Consider the following 21636-nt stretch of genomic DNA (forward strand, 5'->3'; position numbering starts at 1 on the left):
ATGTGGAGTGCTAAGGGGATACCTAGTATCCCCCTTCTCTTTGCGCTTGTGACTTTTTGGTCACAGTGACAACCATATAGATATGGCTGGTGGCAGTGGATGCGTTCTACCAACTTTTGTGTTATTTTCTACCGCAGACTTTATTCACAGCCCCGGTTATGACCGACATGGTGGCTCCTCTCTTTTGTCGCCATTTCTTGTGTGATTGTCCTTTTGTTAGCCCTTCTTCTACCATTCTGAGAGGGGGAGGTCTGTGTGTGAGTTATGCCTTGGACAGGAACTCTTTGTATCCCTGCCTAGGCTGCAATGTCTCTTTGAGGACAGGAAGCAGGGGAGAAGTTGACACTCCCCTGTCCTTTGTCTACTGATGTGCCTGAATGGAAGCAGTTCCCACTGGGGGGATGGCTGTCCTGGTTGGGCAGCCACCTACCCCTTTCTGTAAACTGCAGGGAGGTCTCCGCCTCGTTGTCAATCAAAGTCCTGACTCTGCCTTCCAAGCCAAGAGACTTGTCTTTTATTCTGTTCTCTCCCATTCATTCCAGCCTAGCTGCCATTCACCCAGCAGGGTGGCTGTCCTTGCCGGACAGTCAGCCAGCCAGCCAATCAGCACAGTGTGCGTTTGGGTTCCTAGGAGACTAAGCACAGGGATTTTCGGGCACCTTCCTCACTTCCTGCCTACCCCAGACACTCGGGCGCCAGAGGTGGTCTTCACTCCTGAAGCCCGCCAAAGGCGAATGAACAAAGAGACCAAACCTGGTTTGGTACGCAGAGAAAAACTCTAGAAGGACCTTTCCAAAAAGAAATGGCAAAAAAAGAAGACCGGGGCCTGCTTTAACAAAGGGGGCTCAGGCGCCATCTTGAAAAACATGGCTTGCATGATTTTACGTTACTGGACCTACGAATAGTCAGGGGTCGGGAAAAATCATGGTAGTTCGATGTAAAACCACTGCCACCAGTCTTTCTGAGAGGAAAGGGTAACATTGACCGTTACACGAGTAACTAGACATAGGGGATACTAAGTAACCCCTCCAGCACTCTATTGTTAGGGTGTGCTGGGTCTAGACATTTACAGGGCTAAGTGAACATTTGGTTGCACTGCAGGTGTCTCTTTTCCACCCAGTCCAGTAATGGCAAACTGTCTGCCTTTAAATCTAAAAGGGTTGCCATGAATCAAGGAGGTCTCCACCTCGTTGTCAATCAAAGCCCTGACCTTCTGTGTGTTTCCAGGCTTCCAAAATAACTTGACTTCAACATGAGGTCGCCTATCAATTTTCATGTGAGCTGACCCCACCTAGACTTGGCCATTATCCTATTCAAACTTTGAGTGATGATATCCAGAGTCAGTTTTCAACATTGCACTCGCTGCTTTTCTCAAAGAAAAAGTTGGCTGGCACTGTGAACAAGTTCCCATAGAACTTTCTGCTTGCTCCTCCTTCCGAGGCGCAGAAGGTGAAGTGTCTCCCTTCTGCTTAATCGCCACCTATCTCTTGGCTTGCTTGTATCACTCTTTCCCAGCAAGCCCCCTCTTATATAGTTTATACATCTCTTTGGTTTCAATTCCATCCATTTCTTCATGTGCCACACCATCTTTCAATAGTGCCAAAAACATGTCCGTTCTAGATACTTTGGCATCTCTGCTGTCTTGCCTTCTGCTCTGTTCTCTTCTCACTGCGCCCCTCCCTCTCACGGGCTTGTCCTCAGTTTTGTCCCATTCACCTAGGTCTGACAATTGCCATATGGCATCCGCCACTTCATCAGTGGGTTTGCCAGTCATTCCTACTAGCAAAGTAATAATGAAACTCTTGTATGCTGGAGGGACGGTTCAGTTCCAATAACCATATTTCTCGTTGATACTGACAGTGGCACTACACCTATGTGCCCTGGTTAATCAACATGGATTGCCTCCTTCATACCACATTCCATAATCTTTTGAATTGCTTCTTTCAAAGTATACCGTCTCTTGTCCTCCGAGAGCCAATCAGTGGTAATAGGGTACTTTCTGTTTGCCTCCTAGCCCCCATTTATGTCCCAATTTACATCAGGTACTGCAATAACATTTGCAATTTGGCGCTTCTCAATTCTACCTCTGCTTTTTTATACCTAAATTGGGCAACCCTAATCGCAGACTTTTCCGCAATCTGTTGAAATTTGGAATCTTTATCACTGCAAATTTTCAGTTGTAACTGTTGCATTAATGAAGCCTGTTTTTCTGTTGCCAATTCTTTTTCTAAGCAGTACACTTCGTCTTGTAAATACACAGTTCTTTGATGTACCTTTATGATATGTCTCCAATACAATCCATCCTCTCCTACCCACAGAATCAAATTCTTTCCCCTTAATTACCGGGATCTTTTGTAAACAAAAAATAACATCAACAGGATTGGCTTCAGCCAAAATGTTCAGCCATTTCTCACATAAACCAGTGCCGTTTGCAAATTCCTGAGCTAAAGATGGATATGGGGCACTGTTCCAACCAGGTATGAGTAGATTTACATGGGTTCCTACCAGCAGAAAGTTTTCTCTTTCTTCCTAAATAATGTGTGCATTTCCACAAAGCTATGCACTAACTAAATTATAACAAATGTTCACTGATAACATTATAAAAAGACAATGTAAACAAACGCACATTCGCTGCAGCAATCAGTGCAGACAACCCATTTTACCTTTATGGCCATCCTCCGTTGGGGAACACCATGAAGGTAAAATACAGTTACATTTACTGAGAAAAACAGAAGACTATATAACATACCTAGTCATCTGGGAAAATTGGAGTTGAGGGTTGGGAGTAAGTAATTGCAACAAATTTACCCCCACCTTGTCTCCTTAGAATAACCTCAGATTTACCTTTTGATTATTCCATTCCTTTGCTTTTTGATCATCGGATCTAAAAGCTTGTCTCTGAAAGATGGAAATAATATTTTACTTTTTAACTTGTTGAATATCTTCCGGAACAGTTTCACCACGACAAGAACTCTTCCTAAATCTGTCCACTCTCATAAGAAGAAGCTAGTCATTCTTGTGAACTGGTTTCATTCTCCTGAATCACTACTTACATTATTTTAGTTGTCGGAAGTTATTGTATGCATTCCTAAAAACCTAAAGGTGACTGTAATATATGTTTAATGATTGAGTATTGTGTGATATTACTACCTGCGTGATTCATGTTCTTACTGTTTAGTTTTCTTAGTGCGTTTTTGAGCCGATCATAAATGGAGTGTTGTACATGGCTGTCTAAATTGTATTATTGTGTGCTTCACTGTTTGGATTCCTTGTGGACCACTGAGCCACTCGCATTCTCCTGGGACATAACCTTTTTTTTAATATCTTTATTTAGGACTGACAAGTGCATAACAAATAAGCAGCGTTTACACAATTTATGTGAATTGTGTAGTACGTGGCCTAGCCACAAAGTACATGCTATATAAAAAAAAAACAGGTAATCTGCATTTGACTAGCATACTCTGTAACATCAGGGATCGGTAACAATATTTATTATATGGACACCATATCCGTATCAGACTCCAAACTGTATGATTCATTCTCCAATGTGTCCGGAGTGGTTTTCAGGTAGTTCCACAGGGGGGCCCATATATCTTTTGGTCTACAGGTGTCCGCGACACTTCTACTAAAGGTCTCCTCTGGCTCTTGCACATATATTCAGTCTCTCAACCATGCCTGTCGGGTGGAAGGGTCTCTGGCTTTCCAGGTTTGTAGAATGTTCCTCTTGGCGACAGTCCCAGCCACTGCAAAAAGGCGTCTTTTTCTGATTGGGACCTTACCTATGTCTCCAAGTAGATATTTCATTGGAGTGGCTGGGATCTGGAGGCCAATAATATTGCTCACTGTCTCGGTCACTTGGCCCCAGAACTGGTTGAGCGACGGGCGGTCCCAGTACATGTGGAAGGAGTTTGCCGCTGGTGCCTGGCACTTGGGGCACTCTGGCTGCGCCGCAGGTTCATATTTAGTTATTTTACTTGGGGTGATATGCAGATGATTCAGTATCTTGAACTGAATTAGCCTAAAGCTCGCATTTATCGAGATTAATTTTGTGTATTGACAAGATCTAGTCGATTGGGTGTAATCTATAGAGATTCCCAGATCTCTCTCCCAAACAGTTTTCATAGTATATTTGGAGGGAGTGTGTCATTGAACAGCATTGCAAAGAGTGGAGATGCCACCCATAAAGCCCTCTGCTGTCATAATCTCAGTTACGAATGGATGGGTGGGGGTTGGGCTTCTGGGAAGGAGGGCCACTTCTTCCTACATGCCGCCTTTAGCCTATGGTACTGCATTGATGTTACTAGCCCAGCTCCGAACTTCGACTGGACGTCCTTCAGGGAAATGAATTTACCGTCTGGATATAAGAGTCCCACCTGCATTTCCTGCCCTGGGTCCCATTTTTTTCCTGAGTGCTGTGTCTAGGGTGGGTTCAAGATCTGGGTAGTGCCATGGTGAAGCATAACGCCAAAATGGATTAACACATCCAACCCTCTCAAAAAGTCGGGACCAGGCTGTCACAGTGGATTCAGCCAGGTCGACCTCTCCATAGTCTCTTTTGGCCTTGGCGAACGGGATCGCCCTAAGGTTCAGTGGAGCGGCAGCAAACTTTTCAGCTTGTATCTGGGCGTATGATTCAACCTCTGCTGTCCAATATTTTGCAAAGTGTGCCTGGGCTGCCTGAAAGTATAATAAAAAATCTGGATCAGCTAGGCCCCCTGATTCATACCTCTTGCACAGTTTAGGCCACTGTAGTCTGCTATTGCCCCCACTCCAGACAAACTTCGAGGCGAGTCTCTGCAGTGCTAGAAAAAACAGCCTGCTGGGCCATATTGGAATATTACAGAACAGGTACAATAGTTTTGGGACTATTACCATTTTAAGTAGTGCTATTCTTCTGTATAGTGATATTGGAAGTGTATCCCATACCTTCAGTTTGTTTTCTAAGAGGACCAGAGAGGGGGCGTAGTTATTGGTGTATAAGGTCTGTTTGTCTGTGGACATTATAATTCCCAGGTAGCGGGCCGAAGTGGGCGACCATTTGAATTGTGTAGTGGCCTGTGACTGCGTTGTAGATGGTGTGAGGGGGATTATTTTGGATTTTGTTTGGTTAATCTGGTAACCGGAATATTTGGAGAAAATCTGTATTTCCTGCATCACCGGGGGTAAGTTGGTATCAGGATCCCTGAGGTATAGCATTGTATCATCTGCGTATAGGGAAATGAACTGGGGGGGGGTCCCCTTTTGTGAATTCCCCTCCACCCTTGCTCATACCGTAATTTGGCTGCCATACCCTCTTTGGTGAGCGTAAATATGAGGGGTGACAACGGGCAACCATGTCTGGTACCCCTCCCTAGTGCAAAGCTTGCCGATAAGGAACTGTTAGTTCTAACAGCTGCTCTGGGATAATTTTATAAGACTCGGATGAAGCTGATGAATATCGGGCCAAACCCATTTTTTCCCAGGACCGCATACATATATCGGCATGAGACAGAGACAAATGCTTTTTCAGCATCTAGGGTAATTACTGTGGTCTTAGCTTTCGGGTCCATTTGTGAGGTGATGGAAAAGAACCTCATGAGATTTAGTGCCGTGGAACGGGTGGGAATAAATCCTGATTGATCTGGGTGGATTAATTGATTCATATATTTTATGAGCCGGTTGGCAATTGCTTTTGCATATATTTTGGCGTCTGAATTGATTAGGGACAAGGGCCGGTAGGAGGTAGGGTCTTGAGGTGGCTTGTGCGGTTTGAGAAGTATGGTAATTAATGCTTCCCTCATAGTGTTGGGCAGTGACCCCTTTTCCAGTGCTCCCCCCCCCCCATACCTCAAGTAGCCTATGGGCGAGTTCTGTTTTGAAAGTCTTGTATAGGTCGACTGGGATACCTTCAGATCCAGGGGTCTTACCAGCCCGTAGGTCTGTGATGGCTTGGTCAATCTCTTTGACGGTCATGGGTAGGTCCAGTTCGACTCTATCAGTTTCATCTAATTTGGGCAGAGGAAAGAAGTCCATGTATTCACGTAGTTCCTCAGGGGAAGCCATATCTTTATTCTGATATAGTGTACATTAGAACTTCAATGGGATATTCCGGATGTCACCCGGCTTCGTATAGACCTTCCCTTCGATATCAGTTATGCTGGTCCTATATCTCATTCCCTGCTCTGCTTTGATGAGGTTAGCCATCGCTCGGCTTGCTTTGTTTCCCCTCTCCGTATTTTCTGGCCCTCATGGGCTGTGCCAAGTAGTGAAGTTCTCATTCAGCCATTGAGTTACATTTTTTCAGTTGCTTGGATATTTCTAGGTGATGGGTTTTGTTTTTGTTCAGAGCATATGCAGTCTCAAGGTCCTTTAGCTTACATTCAGAATGATCCAACTCTGTTCTTTCCTGCAGCGCCCCATATGACTGCGACATATACTGCCCCCTTAACCAAACTTTAAAAGTTTCCCAGATTGAACCCACAGACCCAACTGAGCCAGAGTTGCGCTCATAGAAGTCCACCAAATGCGTTGTCAGTGCTTCTGTTATAGTATCATCTCTAAGCAGGGAAGAAGGCATTCTCCAGTTATGGCTGGTGGTTTCCAAGTTGTGTGGCAGTAACTCAAGCAGGACTGGGGAGTGGTCCGACATTGTCCGTGGGAGAATCCTGCAGTCGCTTACTTCAGCGATAAGATTCAGAGAGCACAGCCAATAATCTATGCCTGAGCAGGAGCTGTGCACACTAGAGTAAAAAGGTATACTCCCTTGCCCTTGGGTGTAGTTCTCGCCAAGCATCAGCTAAGGGGAGCGTAGAAATGGCTTGTAGAATAGTCAGTGCTGCTTTGGAATGGTTTTTTGCTGCCATCTGACGTACGGTCAAGAGTCGGGTCTAAGGCGCTATTGAAGTCTCTGCCCCATATTACATTGGCATGGCCAATGGGTGATATTAGGCTTTGAATCTTTAGGTAGAAAGGAGTGTCAACATTAGGGCCGTAGGTATTTATCATAACGTTTCTCTGCTGTGTAGCGTCCCCGATAAAATAACATAGCGGCCTTCAATATCAATTTCTGCCCTGGATAACTGAAAGTTTGTATGTTTGTGTATCGCCGTGAGCACACCTGTGGCTTGAGTAGAGTAGTTCTTGGCCACTTTTGTGGAACCCATGTTGGAGCAAATGTCAGTGATTTTCTTAGTAGCATGAGTCTCTTGTAATAGGAGTATATCAATTTTGTATCAATTGGCGTATGTTAGGAGTTTCCTTGCCTTAATTGGATGTGCCAGACCCCAGATGTTCCATGTTAAGAGTCTAATTCCTTGTGCTTGCCGTGTCGAGGCCATTGCTGGTCTATTGCACCTGTGCTTGCGGAGTTCTTCACCGGATCTGGTGTTGTTTTTTCTGTGCACTTGTCAGTAGTTCTTTCTTTATTTCCAGTAGTTCAACCTTGCTTGTGCAATGTGAAATGTAGAATGAGTATCGTAGAGGCTGTATGTGTATACCGTCCATTTTAAAGTTCTCAACCCCAACTAGGTAACTGGCTTTTACCCCCTCCAGCCCCCCCCCCCACCCTCACCATCCCCCCAACTGGACAGTGTGACCCCTTGAAACTGTTTCAACCTCTGTAACATTGGGTGGCTTATGTGGGTACCACCTATCAGCCCAGAGGGTGCCTTGCAGTTGATAGGCTAAACAGAAATTGCGCTGACTGTATTGAACTCCACGGACCTCAGAGCGCTTTCAAGTGTTGGAAGCAGATGAGTGAACTCTCTTGTCCGAGGGTAGCGGAATGTTGTGCTCTTTGTACCCCATGCCTCGTCGGGAGGGTCAAAGAAATGGACCAGGAAGAGCATTGCGTAGGGTATAGACCGGGTTCTGAGTGCTTTCTTTACCTGGTCAAATGATCTTTGGGCTGATTGCCAGAATACACATATATCCAGACTTCTTTAGTGGGGTGCAGAGTCATAGGTGAGGGACCCCCTCTCTCTGGACATCCTCATAATCGGGTCTCTGTCTTGGTAATTGAGCAAGCGGGCTATTACTGTCCGCGGTAGAGCTCCCGGTTTCAGGGGTGGGGGTGGCCAGGGGTTTAGCCAGAGGACCTGTGAGCTCTCTATTAGAAATTGTGGCGAAAATTCTGTGTCAAGGAGTATAGTACGGATTACCTCTTCTAGGAAAACCTCGATAGTTATGTTAAGGGGCTTTTCTGCTAGTCCAACAACCCTTCGCATTCAGTTTGGGCTGCTTTCAGGTGTTTTTTTTATTTTGTCAATAAGATCTTTTCTGTGTTTGGTTGAGTTGTCTTCCAGTTCTCCTATCCTGGTTTCTGTTTCTGTAACCCTGTTGACTTGTTGCAGGTCAGATTTAATCGAGGATATCGTGCTCCCGATGTCATCCAATTTACTGTTGACCGCTGCAAATCCAGCCTGGAGTGCTGGAGCCTGGAGTGCTGCCATCTAGGGGTCAGAGGCATTGCCAGTAGGGCCGTGGTCCTGTGTGTCTGCCCCTTGTGGTGTCCGTTGACCCTGCTCCATCGTATTTGAATTAGTGTAGGTGTCCATGGGGCCCTTTCTTCCACCCTTGTTGCCCCTAGGCATATCATTCGGAGATGTATGAGACAGCGGGCCTACATCCCCCTCCCCCCCCCTCCCGTGTATGGTGGGGTACAAATTTGAAATGTACGGTGTGTCTTTCCGTACACTACCCCTTGGGAGCTTTTAGAGGGGGTCCTTCAGGTTTGGGGCACTAGTATTGTTACAGCTAGGGCGTCACTTCTCCGTATGCTTGGTATTAGACTGTACTCTTCGCGGTGGCAACCGTTTCACCACAATATAGGCAGGTTCAATATGCCAAGCTTGCCACTGTTCGTGCCAGTATTGCGCTCGGGACTATCAGAGGAATACACAATGGCAGTACGTGTTCTGCTTCCCCAGAAAGTGTTTGAATGACAGAGCAATTGCTGCTATCCTTTAAACTGCATTACAGTGGCAGGGAAATCTGCAGTGTTGCCGGGAATGGGATTACACACCCACCCGGGAATGCTTGCTTAGTAGTGTAGAGATCACGGCTGGGGTGTACAGTGCTACTGTGACTGGACAGCCGTGTTGTTAATGGGAGGTGACCCCAGCCGTGTCCCTATTAGTTCTGCCGCCGAGGAGAGGGAGACCCCCACGCAGGATCCCCCACTACGATCGGAGTGGGAGTGCAGATCCACCCCCACGAGCCGTGGACGGCCGCTCTGATCTCTGGGGCTAATGGGAAGCGCTCTTCAATGCAGCTGCCTGGCACCGGCACAGCTCACGGAACAGGCCACACTTATCTATATTCAGATTGGCAGAGCTCGTAGGGGGCCCCTCGACCTGGACTACCTGGGCGGACGTCTGGGAGGGAGCCCCGTATGCCTTACTTCACAGAAGGGCGCTTCAGGATTTCGCATCTTGGTTCCGCCTGCTTGTCCTACAATTTAGCTTCCGCTGCAGGATGTCGGACACATGCCTCCCCCCTCGAAGTCCCACGGGCCGGCGTGTTTCACAACTTCAGCGCGTCCGGGGACAGGCAGTTTCCTGCAGCTTCTCAGCGCCGCCAGGCCGTGGATGGGGCAGAGGAGTCACGGCCTCCTTTCAGGAGTAGCCATTATCACAAAAAGCACCCTTAACATAAGGCACATAAAAAAATAATCTCTCCCATCCACAGAAAACTCACCAACAACACCAAACCCAACTCGCAACTCCTCATAATAGGCGCCTTCAATCTAGGTTTCAATGACCAGAAAGATGACAATGCCAACACCATCAACACACAACAAAGGCTGCATCCTTGACTGGATAGCTGATCTCAACTGCAATGCCACCATCCTCGCCAACACACCATGCGCTTGGACCGACCACCACCTCATCACATTTACCATCAACAAAGGCACTCAAACACCTGGTCCTCCTCCTAATGGTCCACCTACATTCACTAGAAATAGCAAAAACATCAGAGTAGAGAAACTCCTCCCTCTTCTCCAACCCATCATCAACCTCACCCACCATCTACAATACTACCATCCTCAAGGCCATTAACACCATAGCACCACTTAAACCCCGGAAAGGCAAACCACGCGTGCATCTCAACTCAAGCTGAATTAACATGGAAACAGATGCCCTCCACTATCAATAAGACAGCCTACACACTTGCATCCAATATATACAAGACAGCTATCACCCAGACAAAATAAAACATGTACAGTGAAAGCATTTGTAACGCCAAATCCAATACCAAAGAGCTCTTCAACATCCTGAGAGACCTTGAATCCCCCGCCCCATTCCTGATACTTGTACCAAAGACATATCTTGGTGTACGAACATACAAGAAGCACTCCTTGGCAAAATTGCCATGATACAAGCCAAAATCGAGGTAAAGAAAGAAAGCCTCACCTTCGCTGACAACACCATCCCATACACCCACACCCCACTAATGGATGATAACAACCTATTTTAATTGTCCACCTTAACCACCAAAGAGGTTGAAGACCTAATTAACTCGCTGAAACCCTCCAAATGCCAAGGCGATATTTGCCCGGCACCTATCATTAAAGACGCAGCCAAGCATCTTGCCCCGTTCATCACATCTCTGATCAATTCATCATTCACATCCAGCATAGTGCCTAACAACCTTAAGGACTCTTGGGTTCTACCCTTACTTAAGAAGCCCACCCTCCACCCCAGTGTCCCTACAATTACAGAACCATCACGACTGTTCCCTTCCTCCTAAAAATCCTTGACAGAGCTGCCTACCTACAGATACAGAACCACCTTGAGAAAAACAACCTACTGGGACTCAATCAGGCTTCCGCCCTAAACACTGTACCGAGACTGCTTTGATTGACCACAAGACATAAATGGACAACATCAAAGACAATGGCAAACTTGCACGCCTTCTCCTTCTTGAATTGTCGGCTGCTTTCGACCTGGTCAACCATGACATCCTCTGCAAACATCTAACCTCAGCAGCCAAACGCTCTGACAAAGCCAATGCTTGGATCCAGTCCTTCCTGAACAACAGATCCGTGAGGGTCTTTGCTCCTACAGCCTTTGCCAAACCAGCCCCAGTCACATGCGGTGTTCCCCAGGGCTCTTGCGTCTCCCCCACACGGTACAATGTGTTTACAAAACCCCTCTTCGACATACTGGACCGCTTGGGTGTCATCTACACAAATTATGCTGATGACACTCAAATACTTATACCACTAACAGGCGACTACGCCACTGACAACACAGCACTCAGCATCTATTCCATTATCCAAGAATGGATGGCCAGGCACGGCCTTTGTCTCAACAATGACAAGACTGAACTTCTTCTCCTAGGCACCGAACCCAGACTCGACAAACGCTACCAGACATTCACTCTTGACGGAAACATCTGTCTCCAACAGCGTCAAAACCCTTGGTATCTACCTTGACTGATCCCTCACACTGGCAAGACAGATCAACGCCATCTCATCCGCCACTGCTTACACCTGTAAGCTCATCAACGCCAACAGATCATGCCTCTCACCTTCCAATTGTACCACACTAGCCAGAGCGCTAGTTCTCTCCAAAGTAGACTACTGTAACGCTCTATACCTGGGTACCTGCCAAAAAACATTGACAAGTTGCAAATCATCCAGAATAACGCCCTGCGAGCAGCACTGAACATACCCAAACACAAACATTTCTCTGACACCAGACGATCCTGCCTTTGGCTATCTATACCTCAGAGAATTGAACATAAAACGCTCTCGCTCACACACAAGTGTCCATCCGACCAAGCACCCAGATACCTATCTGATAACTTCTCACAACACAACCCATCACGCCCAACCAGATCAGCTCAAACACGTTGTTTAACTATCCCCAGATACAAGCTCCAAAAAGCAGGTCGCTCAAGCGTTCCCGTGCTCGCCACCAAACTCGAACTCACTACCACTGGACCTCAGATCTGAACCCTCTTTTCACCAATTCGGACATAGTACCAAATCCTTGTTACTGACCAAAGAAGCCCAGAACTCCCAACACCACACTGTTACCATACCTACTGCCTGCAACCATGTACATTATGCATTATTTCATATGACTCTTGCTTGCCATTCCTTGTACATTACCTGCATCTGCCTGATAATGTTCTAACTTTATGTAATGTCCATATTCGGACTATGTTGTTGTACTTTGACATGTATTCAATCCAAGCGCCTGGATGCCCCAGGGCCAGGCGGTGCTATACAAATAATAAACTAAACGCTACTTCGGTCTGCAAGGTATTCTGGAAGAATGTAGAATTGTTCCACAATTTGGGCTCTGTGTTGGCCACAAAAGCAGCCCGAGAGGCACCAGAGCATCAACTCCCAAATTCTGCGTATGTTACCTCGCAAGTTCGTTTGTTAGCAGGATGGAGCTGGAAGGATTAGGATATGCGGTGCAGCTTCACAACTAGGCGGCCATGTCTGTCTGCGTCTCACAGCGCCCCCTCCTGGGAATTAACCTCGACACTCCACGCTTACCTTGATTGGGTATGGCTAACCTTGGAGTTCCCCTGTTCACCAAAACTAGGGTGGCCTCCTAAAATCTGTTCATCAGGCCAGATTCTAGAAATCCACCTGAACACACTATAGAGGGAAGGTTGCAAAAAGAAAATCTTTCTTAACACTGCCTTCCTAGTTTTAAGAGTGCTGTGTGTGTGTGCGCTTAACTAAAGACTTCAACACTCACACACTCTCCCAAGTCTAAGCCTTATTGTTCAGTCACACAAACTTGATAGTTTGGGTAGGCATTTCTTTCCCTTTTAACCTGAATAGGGTGGCCTCTCAATCTGTTCACAGAGCTGATTCTGATAATCCATTTTAACAGATGCCAAGAAAGCTACTGAGAAAACACCTGCAGATCTGGGCCCCTCGTTTTGCTAAAAATGAGCGCATCCACTGTAACAAGATAGTTTGAGCCAGACACTGGTGTTGGTGGTTGCACCACATACTCTAATGAACATGAAGCATTGGGGCAACTGGGCCATCACTGAAATTGGTTCTAACTTTTAATGCTGTATTTTTTTTTTTTGGTTGTTGTTGCAGATGATGATAGTGAGCCCATCTTGGGCCAGTGGTTTGAGGAGACAATATCCCCAAGCAAGGAGAAAGTAGCCCCTCCACCGCCACCACCGCCGCCTCCTATGGAGAGCTCCCCCAGACTGAAGAGCCCTAATAAACAGAATACCGCTGAGAATGGGAACATCCTGGCCAGCCGCAAAGACCCAGAACTGGTAAAGCTTTTGTGTCTCTAATGCATGGTGTCTTTTCTTTTTTGCATTTGTGCTTGCCTGCCACTGGGTTAGAGTTCAATTTCACACATTACCAGGGAAGGGCTCAGTCACTTGGTATTTTTTGGCAGTCTTCACTTAGGAGGAGTTGGTGTCCGAATTGCTGGCATGGTTACTTGGGATCTCCATTGTTTTTTTTTTAGTAGGAAGGTTAACCCATGAGATGGTGTCAGAGAAGATTTTTCTTTTTGCTGCTTTCTCTTGAAATACATCAATGGGACACTTTACTTGTTGCTATTGTGTTGAACCTTTCCTGATTTTTGGAGGTAAGTGAACCCTTTTTTTCTCCACTTGCCTTGCTAGGCTCTACTGTTATGGGGACACCGATCTGTGCGGGAGAACTCTGTTCTCCCTAGTAAAGTTCTGTGTTTATTTTTCCCTGCACACATGACCACCTGTGAATTGCGATAGCAACACTGTGTCTGCAACTGTTTTCGGTAACTAGCATAATGTGTCCAAGATGGGCTGGTGACAGAGGATACTTTTGTAATGTTTTCTCCGTTTATAGACTTGTGCATTTTGCATATACTCTAAAATGGCTGTGCCACACGATTTTCACCTGTCCTTTGGCCATCTTGTAATTTGGCATTCCTGCCCTGGAATGGCTGGATTTCCCATATATGGTAAGCGGTTTCCCATGGTAGGCTTCTGTTTTGCAGCAAACATCGCTGTCTGTGTGGCCAGATGTAGCCACATTCGTGCCAGAGTGTCTGTTGCTGGGCAAGTGCAGTTGCCAGAGGCTGTTCAGAATTGGACAGCCACTGCTAGTTTGAATGCTGCAGATGCTTGCCATTGGTAGGCTGGGGGTAACTCCCGCCCAGATCCAGAATAAATATGGGACTCTTGCAGCCATATGTCAGATCGTTGGAGCCAAGAATCCTATGAAGGAGAGCAGTCCGCTGAATGCCCGGGAACTAACTTTTGGAAGGTCACCAGTAGCCCTTTCTTCACTTTCCTCGTGAAGCCCTGTCTCTGTGCAGCTCTCCTGAAGACTCCTCAGTGCTTCGACCCCTGAACTGATGAGAACGGCCTGACCTTACCCCTGCTCGAAGGCCCAGCCACTAGAAGCCCTGGGTACCCCCTGTGAGTTAGACATTCTCCTGGGCTACATTGCGGCAACAGTCACCATCCCGAGTTGAGTCTTAGTACTTTGCAGATTCCCACCTCATGGAACAAGAAGCAATTCCCTGAAGTGGCAGCTCTCTGCCACTTAGAGGTTGTTTGCAGAACCACTTTCTGTTTGTTTCACCAGTAGTTTCACTGCTGCTTGAGGGGCTGTTGGGCAAGAATTGATGTAGTAATCCTGTGGGAGACTACACAACACTTGAGCTCTTGGTATTAGGTAACCGACCTTTTGGTATAGGTCTGTACTAAACAAGTTGGTAGTGTGACAGAGCAGCAAGACTTACCTCAAGAGGGGTAAATGTGAGCTGTAGAGCTATAGCAATGGCATTCACAAATACAAGTAGCCAAGTAACACTTGCACTCAAAGTTTCAGTTATAAATATTTATTTAACATCAGTTTTTAAATGAGCATTCTTTAAAAAGGGCAATATATGTAACAATCAAATATACTTTAAAATACTTTTCCAGAATCATCACAAAGCTAGTAGATACACTTTAGAGATGCTTTTTTACATGCATTCTACACCCAGAGTTGTCTTCACTAACTTTGACAGTAATGGCATTTATACATCACTAGTGCACTTAGTAGATTCTGAAGTTTGTAGAAAGAAAAGGTTAAGGGAAGGAAAAGGGTTAAACGGGTTCTCAGAGCATGTGAGCACTTTAAATATTCCAATGAAGTCTAGACAAAAACCTTTCCCAGCAATAATAGTTTAAAACCAAGTTATCACCTCTGAGGACAGTAAATATCAGTCAAGTGGACTAGAAGGCCAGGACAGCCATAGTCAATTGGAGCACAGTCTATGGAGCTGAGGCACTTCTTTGATAACAGTCTTGCTCAAAGTTAGAGAGTTTATTGAATAAAAATCACTGTAGGGTCACAAGTCTTAGGCAACGTTTTGGAACACTACAAGCAACTAGGACTACAGTTATAGGCAACCCAACCTTTGGTAAAAGCTTGTACTACATGGTTTTGGTAGAGTGGTGAGCAGCCAGGCTTATCTCAAGAGGGGAAATGTGAGCTGTAGTGGATTTGCACAAAGTTTCACAATTACAGCTATTCAAATAAACTCTTACACTCAAGGTTTCTTGCATAAACAATTAATAATTTATCAGTTATAATGCCTTCTTCAGAAGGGAGCAATAGAATAGTAACACACAAATACACTTCAATACTGTACACTCTGAGTTTCTGAATCAGACAAGGCCCTTTTGAGATGGCCCAGACACACATCCTACACCCACAGGTGACTTCAGTAACAAGGGTGCTGGGGACAGTAATATCTTAATGTTGGCATTCAGAATATTCTTCAGTAGTAAGTAAAAGGCAAAGGCTATTAGAACACAGGAAATTACAAATCTTCATAAGCAGGGCAAATACTTTCAGGTAGCCCTTAGAAGAGTCATTCAATTCAATAGGCTAAGCCAAAGTCAATAGGCAAAAGTCTTTGTATAGGATGCAGCGCTTCAGGTAAGTAAATGGAAAAGTCCTTGCACAAGTTCTTAGGAGTCTTTGATCAAAAGAAGACTCAAATGTAGGGCCACAAGCAGATCAGACTTGTGAGTTGCAGAAGTTACAGGCACTTCCACAGTAAGAGGTAAGTTCTCTTAGACTTGTTTTACAGTACCTTGGTAAAGCAGAAAAGATGCGACTGAAGACTTTGGTTTCTATATGGCTCTGAAGATCTCACTGTTCCTGGGCCTCAGTCTTGGGGACAAGAGGGAGGAAGTCGGGACTCCTGCACTGGCACGGTCAAAGCTGGAAACCGGCAAACTTTACTTTCAGTGGCTGTTTCGCGTTTCAGCTCCTTGCGGTACAGCAAATAGCAATAAGCGCAGTTCCTGGCAGTCAAGGTGGACTTTCCTCACATCGGAGGTCCCGAACTCGACTGAGGTCAGGCTTGGTCAGTCCTGCTTCGTGTGAGTCCGGAGGATCTTCCAAAAGATTTAGGCCAGCTTACAAGAAATGACACAATCTGGTGTCCCTCTCCCTGGCTCTACGGTTTTCTGCAGCAACTCTAAGGAAACTCAACCAGCTCCGATATGGGTGTCCAGGTGGCTTACTTGGGAGTTGATTGGTACCACCAACTCAAAGGGAGAAGTCGTCCCTGTAGGGTCTTCTCTGTCGATGCGAATTTGGCAAGTAGTCACTGCAGCAGGACTTCAACGGGCAAAACCAACAGTCCAGGAGTTGCAGCAGGCGTCCACTTCAAGCGCTTCTTCGGTTCCTTCGTCCAGTGGTCGACTCTGCCTTCCAAGCCAAAAGACTCGCCTTTTATTCAGTTCTCTCCCATTCATCCCAGCCTAGCGGTCACTCACCCAGCAAGGTGGCTGTCCTTGTCGGACAGTCAGCCAGCCAATCGCCACAGAGTGCATTTGGGTCTCCTAGGAGACTAAGGACAGGGAGTTTCCGGCACTTCCATCACTTCTTGCCTATCCCAGACACTCTGGCGCCAGAGGCAGATTTTGCTCCTGAAGCCCGCCAAAGGCGAACGAACAAAGAGACCAAACCTGGTTTGGCGCGCAGAGAAACTCTCTAGAAGGACCTTAACACAAAGACCTTTCAGGAAAAGAAGACCTGGCACCATTTTAGTAAAGATGGCTGGATGCCATTTTGAAAAAGATGGCTCCCGCGGTTAACGTTACCGGGTCCGCGAACGGTTGAGGTAAATGCAAACCATGGTATTTCAAAACAGAACCACTGCCACCAGCCAGTTAATTGAGGAAAGGGTAACGTAAAAAATGTTACATGAGCATTTAGACACAGGGGGTACTAAGTCACCCCTACAGCACTCTATTGTAACTTAGGGTGTGCTGGGTCTAGCAAGTACAATGCTAAGTAAAGTCAATTTCGCTTTACTTCTCTGGGAAACAGTAGTTGATCCCAGAGAAGGTATTTAAACCTTGGGAAATCTGGAAGACTTCCCTGTGGCACTGCACTGAAGGTGCTTTGTGACACCATTGTAAAAGTTGATGCCTATGGAGTTGGTTAGACTCCCTAACCAAAAAGAAACAGTGTATAAAAATCACATTAAAACACATGAGAGAGTGGGGGGGGGAAAGGGTCTCACTCTCTCCAGGTAAAAAAATTAAGTCCTCAAAATCCAGCAAAGTTGCTCGCGGTCTCTAAGGGGAGTGAATTGGCACATTTTTGTTAATTATCCCTAACAAGCTGTTACACTTGTGAAGGGTAGAGCTGGAATCATCGCTAGCAAAGTAGCTACTGCAAGTCTCAACTGAGAAGAGAAAAGCGAAAGAGACTGATGCAAGTACCCCAAGTCGGAACAGTATCTTTGGTTAGAAGAGTGGTCCAGCTGGCTTCTGTCTGGTCGCAGTGATGCAGATCTTTGGTTCCTGGACCTCAGTCGTGGGGACAAGAGGGAGGGGGCTTTTAGGTGGTCTAACTAATCCAAGGGAAGAAGTTGTCCCTTCCGGAACTTCTCTTGTTGATCAGAAAAATGAGTTTCAGCACAGCGGCAGGGCTTCACTGGGCAATTCAAAGGTCTAGAGGGATGCAGCAAGCTTTGTTTATGGTTTCTTCTGGTGTTCTTCCCACTGGTCGACTCTGTCTCTAGTCCCAAAACCCTCGCCTTTTAAGCAGATTTCTCCCATTCATGCACACCCTACCTGTCACTCAAACAGCAGGGTGGCTGTCCTGAAAGGACAGCCTGCCAGCCAGCCAATCAGGACTTGGTGCATTCACACATTCCTAAAGACAAAGGACAGGAGTTTCGGGAACCTCTCACACTGATGCCAGAGGCGGGTTTCAGTACTTAAGCCTGCCATAGGCAAAACGAACAAGGGGCTCAAACCTGGCTTGGCACGCAGAGTAAAACCCAAGAAATACCTCACAAACAGAAAATTGTGAAAAAAGACCAGGACCATTTTGACAAAATGGTCACCCATGGGTGCTATACTGCAGCGGAGGATTCAGCCTGCGGTAGAAAAGCACAATGGTGGGGAAATTGAACCACTGCCACAAGCCATTAAAGTAGTGAGGGTAACATAAAAAATGTTTACATGAGTAGGTGGCAAGAGGGGCTACTAAGTAACCCCCCAGCACTCCACATAAGATGGTGTGTGCTGGACCCACATTGAGAAAAGGTAAGTAAAGTCAATTTCACTTTACTATTCTTGGGAACAGAAGTTCACACAAGAAAAGGTATTTAAACCTTATGAGAAATCTAAAGGATTTATCTGTGACCCTGCACAGAAGGTTCTGTGGGTCACTATACAAAACGTCGATGCCTATGCAGTTTGTCACACTCCAAAAACAGAGGAAACGCATAAGCCAAATCAGGTTAAAACACATGAGAGCGTGAGAAACGGGGATCACTCACCCCAGGGTTAAAATTAAAAAATCCGGAAATGCGGCTGTTGGGCTGTCTTCGCTGCTGCTGCTGCCTGGATTGGGAAGTGGGTGTCGTCGGCAAGCAGAAGCTCGCTGGTTTTTCTTCGTGCGAAATGGGCAACATTGGGGACTGCCTTTGAGGACTTGCGGGTATTTAATCTTTATTCATCACTCCCTCCCAGAATCAACTTGACTGCGGGTTTACCGCGGGTCCTGAATACAGAGGGAGAGTTACTCACGCTGATTTCTTCTTCCCTCTAGTCACGCATAAAGACCCGCCCACGGCCCGCCCACCCGCACACAGCCAACCCACTTCCTTAAAAGCACCGTTGCATGCGCATCTCGCGCGCGCATCCGGAAGTGCTCGGAAGTGCGGCTGTTGGGCTGGCAGAGGGCGGAGGGGGTATGACTTATTTTCGGTGAAGACTGGAACGATGCCAGGCTACTGTGTGAAGGAGTCTGGAGTTAGTTTGCTTGTATATGGTATACTTTTGTGGGGTCCAATTTGTTGAACTTTTGTGGGGTTCAATTTGTTGTTTGGAACAATTGAATAATGGGGAAAGCCAAACTTCCGCTCCGCAAAGATGCGCGGGCAGACTTCTTTATTGCGGTAAGCACTAGAAGGGCGAGTCTGGCCCGTGCAGCTGCTCTACCGCTGCCGGAGCCCAACGAGGAGGAGGCAGATTTACTCCAATGTGCTCAACTAGCTTCCTCATTGGGAAAAGAGCAGGATGATAATATTGACCCCTCTCAAGAGACTGAATTTTTAAAAATTGCCCAAGAACGTTCTCTCCTCGAGAAACAGAGTGAGGACATTATTGATCCTTCGCAATTGCTGTTTGGTGATGATGATATAGCGAATATTGATCAGCCTATGAAGAAATTTGAATAAGGAGTATAAGAATTCTCATAAACCTGATGAAAATGAGGTGCATGACAATCCAAATTACGATAAACTGTTCCAACGGCACTACTTTTGCCAAGGATAATTCCGCTAAAACTAGTATTGATTCTGTTCCCTCAGAATTTACTGTAATGATTACAATCTTTAATCGACTTCTTATCGGAATTGCGTAAGCAAACGGAGTGTCTGACTAATTTAACCTCTGATTTCAGAGCACTACCTGATATATTAACAGATGCATTGCTTAATTCACAGAAGAGATTAAAGGAAGGGGAAGACAGGTTGGTGGATCTTACCAAGGCTCTGACTAACTTAACCTCTGATTTCAGAGCATTACCTGACATATTATCAGATACATTGCTGAAGTCTCAGAAGAGATTAAAGGAAGGGGAGGACAGGTTGGTGGATCTTACCAAGGCTCCACTTAGTGAAGAGATTATTCTGGTAGACACATCACAAGAACATGCACTTGATTCATTGGGGGGAGGGGGTCATATTTCGCTGGAGGACACCGACCCAAATTGTCTAGATGAAAGTACTGGGGCAATTGAGTCAGGGGGTCAAATGACAGAATTTAAACTGTCTAAAAGACAGGTAAAAAAAATGGCAAAACAAAATAAAAAAAATACAAACAAAAAGGGTGGAATGGCCACAACATCTAGAAAATTTCTGAGAAATGTAATTCAGGGGTCTGTGAATGATGACTCTCCACCCAGAGTAAATTTACAACTGCAGAATAAAATCTCATTAATGGAGAACGGTGGGATCGCCAATAAGGGGAAGGATCAAGCTACTCAAAGTGATTATATACAGGGAAATCAGCAACTATGTGAAGCAATGAAAAATAAAAAAAGGGACGAGGTATATGAAGTTTTTAATGCAGCGCCCCCGCAGGAAATGTTGTCTACCATAGGGCTGCCTGTAAAAGCTAATGAGATAAACCATGTAATACGAAGTGAGGGACTTATGACTAAAAGCATGCCGAACGGGAGAAATGAAATGCCTATTAAGGGACCTGTAAGGAATATGATACCCATAGCGGATAATAGGGGTGAGACTAGCAGGGACTGGAAAATTCCCCCGAGTAATGAAAGTGAAACCAACCCGTATTTGACCAGGGGCATTATAAATCCCTGTACCCTAGATCAGGGATCAGATTGGGGGGGAGGGGCACATAACCCACGTCAACCGAATTCTGAGGATAACGGTGGGGTCCCAAGGGGAAACCTGGAGCAGCAGGACAATCAGATACCGGGAGGGAAAACACATGAGAATGCAAATGATGAGGCTCTGTACCTAAACATCCTTAGAGTGTTAAGGGACAAATAGCAGCAGGAAGCTCCTAAAAGTGGGTTTGAACTGCGACAGAACCTTAGGAGGGCAGATTCATATGAAAAATACTGCACGAGAAGGAAGGAAGATGACTTGGAGAGGGGAAATGAGATGAAGGAGAAGGAACAGCTTCATTCATATCAGCCACTTGATCTGAAGGACCCGGTGAGACCAGACCTACCAGGCCTGGTTCTGACTACACTATTTTTAGATCACAACAATACTTCTCTTAATCGACCATACATTCTGTCCTTACTGGGTCAGATTCCAAATTTAAGCCTGATTGAATCAACTGACATTTATCTGGTGGATTATATACATAGGCAGAGGCTGGATTATGTCTGTTTAGTTATACCTTCTCCTTTGGTCAGAAACCTAATGATGAAAGAAGCTGAAGAATTTCATCGAAGGGGTTTCGATATATTTGAGTATGCTCAGACTCACTCTCATCTGACTGAGTTAACACGTAACACAGGTAGATTACAGAAGGAGGATCCTTCAAATAAAGAGGAAGGAGTGAGGGGAGAGAAAAGGATGTGATTCAGGACTGGAGATGGCTCGCATTGACGCTGAGAGTCAATTGACAGCCTCAAGAAACTAGGGAAGCCACTTTAGTTAAGGT

The 21636-nt window shown here is 45.9% G+C and overlaps 1 protein-coding gene across 6 annotated transcripts in view; it reads left to right on the top strand.

Annotated features, from left to right (window-relative positions):
- Positions 1-21636, top strand: part of UBR4 (ubiquitin protein ligase E3 component n-recognin 4) — a 2945062-nt gene that overhangs the window by 431279 nt on the left and 2492147 nt on the right. For all 6 annotated transcript variants that reach the window (XM_069611069.1, XM_069611071.1, XM_069611072.1 and 3 more), the window contains exon 15: positions 13058-13245. In XM_069611069.1, the coding sequence (XP_069467170.1) occupies positions 13058-13245 (188 nt within the window). The remainder of the gene's footprint in view (positions 1-13057; positions 13246-21636) is intronic.

Source organism: Ambystoma mexicanum, chromosome 8 (assembly GCF_040938575.1).
Source record: "Ambystoma mexicanum isolate Mex_15411 chromosome 8, UKY_AmexF1_1, whole genome shotgun sequence".
Taxonomy (NCBI): Eukaryota; Metazoa; Chordata; class Amphibia; order Caudata; family Ambystomatidae; genus Ambystoma; species Ambystoma mexicanum.